Raw genomic sequence first — 14,533 nt, forward strand, 5'->3', positions numbered from 1 at the left:
AAGCGAACGTCAAAGGAAGAGAGTGAGTTGAGATTTGTCCCTTTTGCTAGGTTCCCAGACCGGGAGGAGGCGACTTTTAAGAAGATCCCTTGGTTAAGATGGAAACCGAGTGCAGTTCCCTTGGGAGGCGTTTGATGACGGCCCGGACTTAATCGTTCGGACGGGTGGACCCGCCAAAATTTTGGAAAAAAGGTCTCTTCGGCACCAGGTGTGGCGATTGCCCGCTGTAAGGCTGACAAAACAAGCACGGGGGCGCACTGAGCAGTGCAGAGGCCACTCACTATGAGTCACCACCAATCATACCCGCAAGCTCATGTTGCCGCCTATTACACCTCAGGATCCAGTTGACTCAACAGCTAGCTGCATTGGCACAGTCACCTTTTGTGCCTTTTGTGCATGGTCTCAACCCTCTCTAGGACGCAAACGGGCATTTCCACGCATCAATCAAGAGTTCCCAACCGCCTTGCTGAATCTGTCTCGTCGCAAAGAAAAAGGCGGGGGTTGTTGCGAATTGGCCTCAGTGGGTGTGTCAGTCACCCTGTCCTCCTGCATGTGGCTTTTCTCCATTGTCAAGCACCAGGACATCGACGAGCAGTTCGTGGGCACTGGGTCGTCAACACACGAAAACGGCTAAACAACGGGGGTGATGTGTCCGGATTGCTCTTCGCTTAGCCTCCTGAAGTTTGAAAACTCTCGTTGGGTGTTCCAGGCGAACGAGATCAAGCAGCGAGGTGCACAGCGAAATATGAGTCCCAGATTGTGTAGATGTTGCATCAACAAGCGCCGATGGTTTAGTGGTAAAATTCTCCGTTGCCATTCAGCAGCGTCGGGGAGCCGGGGGTTCGATTCCCCCTCGGCGCAATTGTTTTTACTTTTGAGACAGCCCCGTCAATCTTCTTATTAATTCTTTGGCTGTGTGTGACCTTTTGAAGAGCTCGTTGAAAGGGGTTGAGATCTGGTAGCGGTTGAAGCAAAGTGGAGCGGTTGGCCAGGAAGAAACAATGGCTAATTAGTTACTTGGACGTTTTGTAGACATCTGATAATGTGCGCCTTCTGCTGTGAGTTGACGCTTTGGAAGTATTGGATAGATGGCTTGTCAGGAACGCAAGCCCCCGTCGACTTGATCAATGACAGAGTGGGCTACATACAGTACGGTTATCGAAGCATGCCTGAGGATGCTGAGAGTTGGGCGAAAGGAAATTTAAACTCACATCGATATCATGTGTGTTGTTGTTTCCAAGGTTGGATAATCTGATGGTGAAGCATCTCATGATCACGACTTCTCTGGGATTTCAGAAGGAGGACTGTGTTTGGTCTTATCGTTGCTCCATTGAAGGTTCCTCTTAAGAAAGGTCTTCGTTGGGCGCCATTTTGATCTGTCTGAACAACCGCTCGCATGCCAGACACCAAGGGGGCTGTCACAGGTTGCTGCATGGGACCATCCGGGGCCGTGGACTTTGATCTTGCAGCTTGTGAGATCTCGATGGCATTGTGTTGCTGTACGAAACCGGCGCAGCCTACTTGTCAGCAAACAACGCAGCCTGCAACCCATATTCGGTATGTAACAAAATCGCGTACGCTGAGACGACGGACTGTGGGCCCAGAACTACAGGGCATGCTCTAGATGGTCACAATCACCAGATTTCTAAAGCATTTGAATAGGCCTCGGTTGTGTATCTGCATTGAATCGGTTGTTGTTGACCGATGAGATGATGTACACGCATATTCACAATCAAAACAGGCATGCCATACTCACTACGAGACAGATCCTGGGATATATAAAGATATTTTTATCAACCAGAGTGACGTATTATGCTAGGCGAAAGAATCATAAAAATGATATCTGCTCCTGTATGTCTACGAAGTAGGATTCCGATTTCAGAACCACCATAATATCAAAGATGCATTGGCAGCATCTTTGTATTAGCAACCTTATTAATGCTCAAAGGTTACTCAGCGATAAAATATGGATAATACGTAGTTTATCCCCTCTATAGAAGGATGTGTTTTGGTATCTTCGCAGATGTAGGGTCTGCTTGGGACCATGATAGCATGGTTATATTAGCAACTGGACAGGTGAGTCCTCGTTCCTCAAGCCGCATACCGAGGCCACATAGTTCATGCCCAGTAGATGTCTGTTGAAGATGCTAGAGTGATTGGCAGCAAGAGACTGCGCACACTGTTCAGGGCAAGATACAGATCTTCCCGAGATATGCTTCAGGGGCCGTTCAGATGCATAACCTGGACTCGTGACCCGCCCTTTGCCGACACCCTGGCCTCCTCTCCAGCCGAACCTACAAGTAGCTTCAAAATTACTCATTCTCTCATTCAATTTATAGTAGCTCTCACGGTATCCTGTTTTACTCCCAATGCCTGTACATCTGTGGATGTAAAGATAGACAAGACCCTTTAAGAACATTCCTTTAAACCCTGAATAGCTGGCATACGCGCTTTGCTACCAAAACAGAAGACGTAAGTATTAGAGGGTGTCATTAGCCAATATGGTTGGATACGAGCTCCTCCAGCTTGAATTCGGGATTGGGCTGTTGAGATTACAACACAGACCCAGTATCGCGGTATCATGGACCATGGGTCTCACTGAGGATGTAGGGATCACTTGTCGTATTAATGTGCCATTTGGAAGCAAGCACAAGAGTCTCCACTCGTTGCAGGGTCAGATTAGGCTGCAAAGATAACGTCAGGAGCACAGTCTTCGGGCTCAAATGAGTTTATAGCTCTATTGAGAACGTTCGAATATTCACAGACAGGTCCAGCTGTCAGGTACCAACACGTGTACAAACACGACCTAGAAGATGTTGAGCCCTGGACGGCGTGTGACATCAATCAAGCAAATGAACCGACATTGCGAAACGTCTACCAGCTGATGCAACTCCAACGGGAGATCCGCCTCACAGTATTACGGTGCAATTTGGCGAGAATCATACATGTGTGTAGATTTCACACCAAACAAGGACCAACGGTTACGTCGCAGACTGAGAGGACGTCAAAACAGCGTTGCGGGGCCGTCCCCAGTCGCCGGTAAAGTCAGTAGCGACACCAGACCGCCGTTGCGCCGGCCGTGTCTCTGTAACGACGCGCGGCGTTGCTTCTTACCAAACGGCCGTGATGTCTGGATCACAGAGTTGCGATTCGAGTCAAGGGAGAGACATAGTCTCGATCCGCGACCCCGGGAGCTTGGGAACACTCGCAACGATGGCGGGGCCGAGAATTTAATGTTGAAAGATGAGAGTCGGAAGGCGATGTCTTTGGTCTCCGGAGACTACACCTTTACACTAGTCTGACCGCACCTTCCGTTGCCAACGCGGAGACCGTCAATAGAGGTCGAGTTCGCAGGCAACTCGAGTTCTCAGAGGCCCGGCATCACGTCTTGGCACAAGATCGCCGTACCCTGGAGCAGAATCCCCGAGGTCCAATGGGCAGCCGTGTTCGGCACCGCTTAACACATGCAAGGGCCTCCGCCTCCAAGAAGCAAAGAGTATGTCTCACAGCATCGAATCACCGCCACCAGATCCCTTGCATGCCGCAGATGCAAGGGCTGGCGGGGTTCAGTAAGACGGCATTGGTCTTTAAATAGAGATCGGCGCCGCCATACTCTTGCCTCACAGGTCCTGGCGCCCTCGAGTGGACGGTTATTGTTGGAGAAACAAAGAAAGCTCGAGACAACGCGTTCTGCCCGCGTGTCGGGTAAGCTGCGCCGGACTGCGGACAATAGAACGCGGGGTCCCTTTGGTTATGCCGATCGGAAAACAAACTTCAGCGCGGAGCGGCGCGTCGTTGGGCCTCTTGTCAACGTCGCAGGTGGCCGTGTAAGTCGACCTGGTCGATCGGCATAGTCCAGCCGGGTTGTGCTCCCCTCCCTGACTGGTCCAAGCGGGACGGGATGTCGACCTCGAGGGCAGGCGGGATATCTGTTCGTGAGTGGCGATGGAGCTGGCCGACGAAATACGCGTCCCTGGTGGTTGTGGCTGACATATCTCCGTCTTGTCGATCTGGTCTGGAGGTTCGAAAAGGTCAGTCAACCCCCTGGTCCAAGCCCTCTACCGCAGTACCCGTCTCTGTCTCGGTCTCTCAGCCCTAGGCGGAAATCCAACAGCCGTCGTGGTCAAATGTTTCGTGCGATTGCCACATTCGGAATGTCTCTCGTTGTACAAGTCTGCAACACACTGGTCGCATGTGATTCACCTGTCCGAGTTACAACAGGTTGGTCCTGAACCGGCGAGGGCATCACACGCTCTTTAAGGTCTACAAATGCCAAGCTTCTCGTATCTTCATTCTCGTGGCGCATGCCAGATACTTCTCCTTGCGCAGCGCCCAGCCGCTGTACATGGGGGGTTCTCGTGCGCCTGAAGTTATCGTGAACTCCTTAACTGATGCCACAAAGCTTGGTATCACTATTCGACTGCTTGGCAAACCTTGCCACAGCAGCACGGGCACAGCAAGGGTTGCATACTGCCTAATACGCACAGAAGGGGGCATGTGATATGGACCGCAGCTCAACCAATAGACAATGTCAAAAGGACTTGATGAGATGGAATTGTGGAAATGAGCATTGCAGCCATCAAGACGCCGGTGAGGGTCCGTGGTCAGATTATCGCCGGCTTGCGCACTGAAGGGTGGGCGAGCAAGGGCGAGATCTCGGCTTCAACAAGCGCCCGGGCAGCGGAAGCCCGCTCGCAAATGAGTCTCCATTTAGATGAAGACTAGAGCACACGGATGGCGCCGTATTTTTGGTGTGCAAATTTTTCCAGTCTGTGCGAAAATTGGATAGTACGGATGAGAATCGGCTGATGGCTCGCCAAGGGGTCTAGGCGGCTGTCAAAATGCCTGTTTCCTATAGTCATCCTCATTGCTCCTGCTCACATTATCCCCCATATCATTGGATAATGGCCGCTTTGCTGCCTGAAGAGGCGAAGCATCAAGACCAAAAGACTGAAGAGTTGAGCTGCGCGGGGAAGTAAGGAAGGGAAGACACTATTGTCTTTGGCTAGCCGTGCCAGCGAATCTAGCCCATGACCTTACGGATATGCCCGCTAGTCAGGGGTCTCCGAAGAAAGCTGAGAGGGACCGTACAGGGGTCTGCGAATCCCTTCAGGAGCAGTGATAACCATTGCACACTGGTTTGATCGTGAGATAACGTATGGCTTGGCATAGCGGGGTTCCGAGCGAGCCAAATGTAAGAAGGCCGACGGTATCGAATATGGCGGTCTCACATCCAACGCTAGTTTCAATTTGGACCGAGGCTGAGCCACAGAGGGGTGGCTCTCGTGGCCTTGAGGGCTGGCGGGTAGTCGCTAGGATCGGGCGTGTCAGCGCCAGCAAGCAGGTCCGTCTTAAAAGGGGAATCGAAGCTGCAGGCCGGCGGGCGGAAATAATCACTCATAAAGCTCAGGATGTGAAAGCGGCTTCGCAAGCGCTTAGTCCGAACCGTCAAGGGTGGCGCTGACCACTGTAACGCCATCAGCTTCTTTCCAAAGGACTGGGACGCGACGACCAGTTGAGCTTCTGCGCGGACAAGTGCCGTGTGAATCCCAGGCTTCTGGAGATGCGGTCTGGAATTACAATGCCGGTCGTTGATCATCAGCTGAAGAGGCTCAACAATGGTGTTTTAGTGAAGAGACAGAAAGCCGGGGTCCCCATATCTCTTGCGGATCAATTCCTCCAAACCGCGAGGACAATGACGACGGGGGACATACAAGTGTGGATGCAGGTTGAATGTTCTGCTTTGCCTCTTTGCGCTGCTCAAACTGAGAGCGGCTCTGATCTCGGCCGCCCGGATGCTGGAAAAGTACCCAACAACCACCACCTCGTACGGTTTTGCGGATCCGTGTAAGTCGGGCCAGTACTCCAACCTACTATTTTCTGGTAAACCAATTAGGTGCTTCCCCCTGATGGGTGTGCTTTCCTAATACGAGAACCCGACTTGCCATTGCATGCATGACTGCTGCTGCGAGGGCACTTGGTGCATGCATATCTGACAGAAGACCGGCCCGGCATTGGTTGACCAAGTCAACACATCAGATTGCAACCCCAGGAACAGGCAGGAAACGACTTGGGGTTCGCTGACGAGAGAGAAAGAAAGAGGAAAAAAATGGTCGAAATGTCCAGAAGAGGGGCAAGAGGCGCATTGGCAATGTTGGAAAGGAGACAAGGAGAGAAAGGCACAGGAGCAGGAGGTGGCATGTGGCTTTTTGAGGCTGGCCTTGGCCATTCGCTCCAAGTTGCTCCTTTGGTTGCGCTATTGAACCCGGCGGATAGCTAGTGGGGTCGATTAGAGTTGTTTGGTGTTTTAGACAACTGGGCAGTTGCGTCGCCAGCGGCCGATGTTTGACACCCGATGAAGGACTTTGGTGGCCATCGTGATCCACATTGTGGCTTCGCTACACCGCCGCTGCCTGATTTGCAACGCATGCAGAATGGGCTGGCTGTCTTTGTCTTTGGTGCACCAGCTCGAGAGCTCGTGACCGCAGGCGAGCAGCAGCGCCTGGATCCTTGCTGTTCTATTCGGGGATCAGAGCACTATCAAGCAGTTGTTGCCGGGTTCGTGAGCGATAAGGTTATCTCGGCGAGGGTCATCCATGTGCTGGACCCTCGGAGGGTGGTCAGCATGCACCAATAGTTGGCCTATCCATGACTCCCAGCTCTGTCGGCGCACCGTGGTAGGCGCCGTCCTCACATCAAGGGGGAGCGGAGAGAGGCGGAAAGAAGAGGGTTGTCCCGGCCGAATAATGGTCAAATACGAACCAGGCCTCGTCGACTGCAGCATTCAAGTGGAGTATCCATGCAGTGGTGGGCAGACCAGATCGAGAATTGCAATTCCAGCTAGAGCTGACGTTGGGGTCGCTTGCCGAGGAGGAGGAGGGACACGAGGAGGTTCGGGCTGTTTCTGGGCATCCGCAGAGGGCCCGGTCGGTACCTCTGCCTCGATGACGACGAGGATGCGTCTTCGCACTGCGTTGCACAAGCTGTTGGCGGTGACGGCGATCCAATGATAATCCCTAAGGCTGACTGGGGTGCTGCGGTACAACGCTGGCTGGTATTTTGTCTACCGAAAGGGCTGACTAAGGATTGCTGCGAAGCCTTGAATGTGCCAAGATGGTCCATCGATGGGGGCCTATTTCCTGTCGGTACTGGTGATAGTCGTTACCGCGACGCTGGGAACGCGGTCCAGACTGGCTGATGACGAAGTCTGCCAACGGCGCGTCTCCCAGAGAACTGGGACAGCGCACTGATCGTATGCGCGTGCGTCCCGACGCCGACTGCTTCTGCTTCGTCTCTGAGAGAAGGCAGAGCATCGGTAGGGTAAGGTGCAGACTGCAAAGTAGCTGTGTGAGCCAAGTCACGTAAGGTGTTGTACGTGATGGCAAGAAGAGGGCGCAGATTCTGCGGGTTCAACGGAAGAGGCTCGTACCATGGCTGCTCACGTTCCCTTCCCTCTGCCCCCCCTTTTGCCCTTGTCCTACCCCCTGTGCCATCAAGCCACGTTCTCCACCTAACCCAATCTGGATTAGCAAGGGTAGCTGCGGTACGTCCCTCCAAGGTGGAGTTGCAATAAACCCTGAAATCCAACTGCACCGCTGCGAGATGTTGGCCGAAAGTAAGAAAGAAAGTCAACCGGTTCTGACTCGTCCCTTCTACAAAGGCTATGTCTTGTATCAGGATTCTGGTGGCAGAACCCGACAAAGAGCACTAGCCATTCTCTAACCGGTCTCGAAATGGTCCAACGGGCCTCGCTTATTAGAGCCATCCCATTATGCTTCGCGTCTCGTATGTCAGCCAGTCCACGGCTGCTCGCCTCGTGGTGGAGCAGCCGCACCGATTAACCCAAAAGCGTCCGAATCTCTTGACATGTCTTGGCAAAGAGCCGGGTTTCCAAGGAGCTGGTACGATGGCGGCAACTGTTCACTCTTTGTGCGTACAGCTCGTCCACTGACGCCAATGTCGGACGCCATGAACCGCCCGAGCCTGGGGATCACCAGTTTTCTCCAGGTGGCTGTCTCGGAGCGGTTGAATCCAGATCAGGACACTGCCTCGTACTGATCGAGGCTCAATCACTAGGCAATACGGCAAGTACGCATGCATGATGCTGTTGGAGAGAGACGCAGCTGAATACTGGCAACACCACGTTGCCCAGCTGACCTCACAGGCGCCGTAGGCAAGCTTGGAATATTGGAAATGCTAGAGGTATGTCAGCAATATTGACACCTTCTTCTCCAGGAGCCCTGCAAGGGGACTCGAGCGATGATGGATGGGGCCATGCGACGCTGCTCTCCACCTGCATGGCTATCGAGAGGCTTGCAGCTTGACACAGCAATGTCAATGGCTGGATCTCTCGGTGACTTCAGCATTCACACCACCTACCCCAGAGAGTTCGCGACGCCCTCAGAGCCTCCGCCAATGGGTGGTCAGACGAGACGCGGAAGGCAAAGGGCGGGACGGGACCGGGTCAGCCTCAGCCACTTGCCTCAGCCAGTGAAGTTTAAGATGCTTCAAAGAGACGCCCCAGTTATCCATCACGATGCTCTTCCCTGTTTGGAAGTAACGGGATGCGGTCGACTCTCCTGCATAAGGCACATATTCTGGGGGCGTCGTAGATCAAGGCCTATCACGAGCCGTCGTTACCTGGATACTCGGTGCTGGTCGAGATGAGAAGCCTCTGTTGGTACCTGCTCGTCTCGCGTTCTTTGACGCGCCCAAAACTAGACGACGTATGTTGAGAGAGAGGGTTTTAGAGTCTGGCCGATGTCCCGGAGATGAAATTGCAAAGTCAAGGAAGATTGGGTTCTGTGGGTTACAATGATGAGTTGGCCTTGTAGCCAGCTACATGGTCTTCCTGGACCAACAGCACACGCCTCTGTCAGGTACTCTTGCAGCTTTCAGGTGTGCAACGATACTTGGCTCTCAGGGCGCCCGACAATGCAGTCCCAAACAATCCATTGCCTGCCCGGTTCCGCTATCACTTGCCGTCTGCCGTCTGCTAAACGACCCGGAACTCTGTGCTACCTTAGCTACCTTACCTTAACCTAAGAATGGCAGCAACCAAAAGACCAACGACCCCTGGTGCCCTGTCGCCCAGCAAGATAAGCCGGCTAACCCCATGGAGAAATAGATACGTACCTCTCGTGATGGCCCCTGCACGGCCAGACCCCACCCATGCACCCCCTTTTGGCGCTAGACCCTGATCCCAGAGCGCATCGTGGAGAAAACTCAAGACAGGAAACTCTCGTCAACTCTAGGCTTCAGACGAATCGAAGCGGCAGACGTGGATGCGCACGCACCTTTCCCACTCCCTACAGCCTGTGCCAATCTCCACATCCTCGAGGTTGTCATCTTGGCCAAGAGCTGCACTAGGAGCCCGGCGTTAATTTTTTTTCCCTCTCTTCGTCTATCCAGGCGATGGCCTCTTAGTTCCAAGCCTCCGGCCCTTCCAGTCGGGCCCCTTGTGCTCCCCTCATCCAATGCCTCCACGCGTCTTGGTCTCCCACCTCGAAGCGCTTGGACGAGATGGGGCAAGACGAGCCAATATCGTCTGCCACGGCTAGATATGGCCACGGCGATGGCGAACAACGGGACGACTAGAATGGGTGGCGGAGGGTGACGGTGCCTTGGATAAGGCTCGGGCACAAAGGGACTAGACGCTATTCATGGCTAGCGCCCACGCTTTTTCATTGTTTTCTCGCCTCTTTCCCCGAGTGTCATCCACGGCTCAAACACGCCGACTCACCCCATCGGCCAACGTCTTGTCGCCTTTCCCATCCACATCCTTTCTCTTCTCGCTCCATGCCGACAGCCACGACAACCAGAGGTCAGCTCCCGGCCCCACGCAGCCAGGTTCTCACGCTAGATACTGCGAGTGCAGCCCACGCAGCCCATCTAGCACTCCCGGTTAGCCCTGCTGGTCCCTTTCCAGGCTAGAGCTTCATGCGAGCGTGGCACCCCTCTAGTTCCGTTCCTGGCCGTTCTTCCGTTGAGCCTTTACGCTAACCCCTGGTCTACGAGGGGGGAGATCACCTCTCTCCCAAGTGGGAGGAGCTGACCGGAGCCTAGTCTGGTCTATCGCGTACCCGTCCCTCTAGGGCTCCTCTGAATCGACCTGTCCGGCCGTCACTTTGAAATTGCCTGCGCATTGAATCGAAATTCATATATACCTTCGTCGTTCCCGGGTCCATCATGACTTTTCTCCTCTCTTCACTCCCCACCACTTCTCCACATTCTTTACAACCATCATCTTGTGTTGGTTTCTGCCTCTTGGCACACATTTTGTCACCATGAGGGCCACACAGTTGTCTTTCGCTTTTCTTTCCGCCTCGGCTCTCGTCAACGCCGCAGCTACTCCCCCCACCATCTACAAGCGTGCGGCCCCTCCCGCGAACCTCACCCACGGTTATACCTACCAGGGCTGCTATGTGTACGAGTCCCCCTCTCCTCACGGCAAGACTACGTAGAAAAGAGGCAGTTGCTAACAGACGAATAGCGATGTTGGCCGCACAATCAGTGATAGCGCCACGGCCAATGGCCAGATGACCAACGCGGCCTGTACAGACTACTGCTACAACAAGGGTTACTCTTACGCCGGCACCGAGTATTACAACGAATGCTACTGCGGAAATGCCCTGGCTAAGGGCGGTGTTCTCGCCAACGAGGCCGACTGCACGACTCCGTGCAGCGGGAATGCCACTGAGCCCTGCGGTGGCCCCAACCGATTGTCGTTGTACAAGACTTCCCTGATCGTTGGCCCCTCGGTGAACCCCGGAGTCGGTGACTGGAGCTCCATTGGATGCTACGCGTAAGTCCACGAACCCCGATAGATACTATGTAATCCTGGACTGGAAAGCTTACACCATCGTAGAGAGGGTAACGGGGGCCGCACCCTCACCTACGGTGTCGGCAGCATCCCTGGCAGCCAGATGACCGTCGCCAAGTGCACCGCCGCTTGTGCCGGCGCCAACTTCATCCTGGCCGGTGTTGAATACTCTGGAGAGTGCTGTAAGTCGACACCACAATGTAACAAGTCTCGCCGCAAGCATCTAACGTGTAGTAGACTGCGGGAACAGCTTTGCTAACGGCGGTGCTCCCGCCGTCGATGGCTGCAACATGCTTTGCAATGGCAACTCGTCCGAGTACTGCGGCGGTCCCAACCGTTTGAACGTCTATGACTTCCAACACAAGTTCCTGCCTCTGCCCACCTCCACCTCCACCCCGGCCCCCACGCTCGCTTCGACCTCTAGCAGCGCGGCTGCTGTCTCTTCCAGTGCTGCTGCTGTCTCTTCCAGTGCTGCTGCCGTCTCTTCCAGTGCTGCTGCTGTCTCTTCCAGTGCTGCTGCTGTCTCTTCCAGCGCTGCTGCCGTCTCTCCAAGCAGTTCCGTCGTTGCCAGCAGCTCCGTCGTGAGCTCGTCGTCTGCGGCCCCTACACCTACTGTCCTCAGCCAGCCAGCGACTGTTGGCGTGTGGAAGTGGTACGGATGCCAGACCGAAGCTACCAACGCCCGTGCTCTCAACGCGAAGACCTTTGCATCCGATGACATGACGCTGGAGAAGTGTGCGGATTTCTGCACTGGCAACACCTATTTCGGTGTTGAATACTCTCGCGAGTGTTGGTGCGGAAACTCGTTCACTGCCGGCTCTGTCCCTGCCCCCGCCAGCCAGTGCGGCATGAAGTGCATGGGCAACCAATTGCAGTACTGCGGAGATGGCAACCGCCTGTCCGTCTACACCATTGGGGATTCCACCCAGCCTTCCTCATCTTCCGTCACTGGATCTGCGACTGGTGCCGCTACCACGTCTGCAGCCCCCGTCGCGACCGGCTTGCCTACTGGCTGGACGAACCAAGGCTGCTGGGTTGACAACCTGAACGGCCGCATTCTTCCCAACCAACTTCCAGACGACCCTGCCATGACGCTTGCTTCCTGCGCCCAGGCATGCTCTGCCGCAGGTTATACGGTTGCCGGTGCCGAGTATCACACCCAGTGTTTCTGTGGCAATGCCATCTACTACGGCGGTGCTCTTGCTACGGACGCTACGACCTGCAACACTCCTTGTGGAGGCAAGCCGGCCGAGATGTGTGGTGGTCCCAACCGCATGATCATCATGTCCAAGGGTACCCCCCAGACCTATCAGCCTCCCGTGCCCCAAAAGAGTGGTTTCAATGGCAGTTGGACCTACCAAGGCTGCCTCTCATATGAGGGCACAACGCGACCTCTCAAATGGCAGGTCCTCTTCCCGGGCGTCAACACCGCCAACACGTGCCTGGACAGGTGCTCCTCGTTTGGTTACTCCGCCGCTGGTCTGGAATATGGCGAGGAGTGCTACTGCGGTGATCCAGCCAACATCGCCATGGCCACCCCGAAAGTCAACTTCGTCGATGAAACACAGTGCAACATTGTCTGCCCCGGAAACCAAAGCTCCATCTGCGGTGGTGGCGCTCGTATCTCCACGTACTTTTGGACTGGCACCAAGCCCCTCTACTCGTGGGATTTCGGTACGGACGCAACTACAGCTGGATCCTACGAGCTTCTCATCGGCGGTGTTTGCATCCCCCTGATGACCATGGAGTCCATTACTGGCAAGGTGTCCTTCCTCGAGAAGTTCGGCACTGGACCGCCCAACTCTACTGGTGCCTACGAGCTGGATCTGTCCCTCGTCCCGGATATCAACCAGGCTTGGAGACCGATGCACGTCAAGACTGACGTCTTCTGCTCTGCTGGCATCACTCTTCCCGACAAGGCGGGACGTCAGCTCAACCTTGGTGGCTGGTCCGGTGATTCCACCTATGGCGTCCGTCTATACTGGCCTGATGGCAAGCCCGGTACCCCCGGCACCAATGATTGGCAAGAGGATGTCGAGAACCTCCGAATGCAGGATGGCCGTTGGTACCCCTCTGCCATGATCATGGCCAACGGCTCCATCTTCGTCATTGGAGGTGAGGAGGGTTCTAACGGTCGGGCTGTGCCTACCATCGAGGTTTTGCCTTTCACCGGTTCGGCGCCTCTCACCATGGACTGGCTCGCTCGCACCGATCCCAACAACCTGTACCCCTTCGTTGCCGTGCTTCCCAGTGAGGACATTTTCGTCGCTTACTGGAATGAGGCCAGAATCCTGGACAAGACCACGTTCAACACCAAGACGGTGCTTCCCAATATCCCTGGTTCCGTCAACAACCCCTTGGCTGGCCGTACCTACCCGCTTGAGGGCACTGGCGTTCTTCTTCCCCAGCATGCCCCTTACACCGATCCTCTTGGTGTTCTTATCTGTGGTGGTTCTACCGAGGGCCCTGGCTTCGCCTTGGACAACTGCGTTTCGATCGAGCCCGAGGGTTCCAACCCCAAGTGGGTGCTCGAGCGTATGCCTTCAGCCCGTGTCATCTCCTGCATGGCTGCTCTTCCTGATGGCACATACCTGATCAACAACGGTGCTCAGCAAGGTGTTGCCGGTTTCGGTCTCGCCACGAACCCCAACCTCAACGCCCTCTTGTACGACCCTAAGAAGCCCATTGGTCAGCGTATCACGGTCATGGCCAACACCACCATCGCCCGTCTCTACCACTCCGAGTCCATCACCCTTCTCGACGGCCGTGTCCTCGTCACTGGATCCGACCCTGAAGATGGAGTCCACCCGCAGGAGTACCGCGTCGAGGTCTTCAACCCTCCCTATCTGACCGGCAAGAAGACGCGCCCTACCTTCACCCTTACCCAGACTGACTGGGCGTACGGCGGTACATACTCCTTCCAGCTTGGTCATGCACCCGTGAACGGCAAGATCGAGGTCTCTCTCCTCGGTGCTGTGACCTCGACCCACGGTAACTCGATGGGAGCCCGCACTATCTTCCCGGCTGTGAGCTGCGGTGCTACTTCATGCACTGTCACCGCGCCACCTAGAGCTGGTGTTGCCCCTCCGGGTTGGTACCAGTTCTTCGTCCTCGATGGTGGGATCCCCGCCGTCGGTGTCTACGTACGCATCGGTGGTGACCCCGCCCGCCTGGGCGACTGGCCCAAGGTCACGGGGTTCAAGACTCCTGGTGTCTAGACTTTTCTTTCTATTTCAAATGCATAATTTCGCTTCCATAGACTTGGGCTCTTGGTGTTTATATACCTCTCTTCTGATTTTCATAAGCGATATCATACTCTTCTTCTTCTTCTTCTTCTTCTCTTTGGACCCTCTTATAGACATAGGAAGCCCTTCGCAGTTGTGAGGGACAAACCACACAGTCACTATAGATATATGATTGAGGGCTTATTATAAGGTGCACAAATATACTCTTGACGGTGGGACACCGGGGATATGGGCAAATTTCATGCAACGAGGCCGCGCGTGGCACTTCTAAGTAGTATATAAATCATAATGCTTTCAACTTATCATATCCTCCTGCCATTCACTATGCCTGATTTGATGCCACAATGAGATTTATAACGAACTTGGTAAGCCTGCTTTGTCACAAACTTGGTAATGGTCTTCGATGGTGGATATTAAATCCGACAAAGCCAAACTCGATATGGCCTTTTACTTGGTCAAAGGAAAA

At 54.5% G+C, this 14,533-nt stretch overlaps 2 protein-coding genes and 1 non-coding gene across 3 annotated transcripts; all 3 read left to right on the forward strand.

The window, feature by feature from the left end:
• The first annotated feature begins 780 nt into the window (after positions 1 to 780).
• On the forward strand, positions 781 to 861 carry ColSpa_tRNA_060. Its single transcript is given in 2 exon segments — positions 781 to 816; positions 827 to 861. It is a non-coding gene; the product is annotated as a tRNA-Gly (tRNA).
• A 9,425-nt stretch (positions 862 to 10,286) lies between these two features.
• On the forward strand, positions 10,287 to 11,056 carry ColSpa_02182 (WSC domain-containing protein; the record flags this gene model as incomplete). The annotated part of the gene is made up of 4 exons (XM_049268394.1): positions 10,287 to 10,426; positions 10,493 to 10,804; positions 10,868 to 11,004; positions 11,031 to 11,056. The coding sequence occupies 4 exons, from the start codon at positions 10,287 to 10,289 to the stop codon at positions 11,054 to 11,056; spliced, it is 615 nt and encodes a 204-aa protein (XP_049124351.1).
• Positions 11,057 to 11,112: 56 nt separating this feature from the next.
• ColSpa_02183 (WSC domain-containing protein) lies at positions 11,113 to 14,040 on the forward strand (the record flags this gene model as incomplete). The annotated part of the gene is made up of 1 exon (XM_049268395.1): positions 11,113 to 14,040. One exon carries the CDS (start codon positions 11,113 to 11,115, stop codon positions 14,038 to 14,040), a length of 2,928 nt encoding a protein of 975 aa, XP_049124352.1.
• Between the last annotated feature and the right edge of the window lie 493 nt (positions 14,041 to 14,533).

This window comes from Colletotrichum spaethianum, assembly GCF_022836535.1.
Source record: "Colletotrichum spaethianum MAFF 239500 DNA, contig04, whole genome shotgun sequence".
Lineage (NCBI taxonomy): Eukaryota > Fungi > Ascomycota > Sordariomycetes > Glomerellales > Glomerellaceae > Colletotrichum > Colletotrichum spaethianum.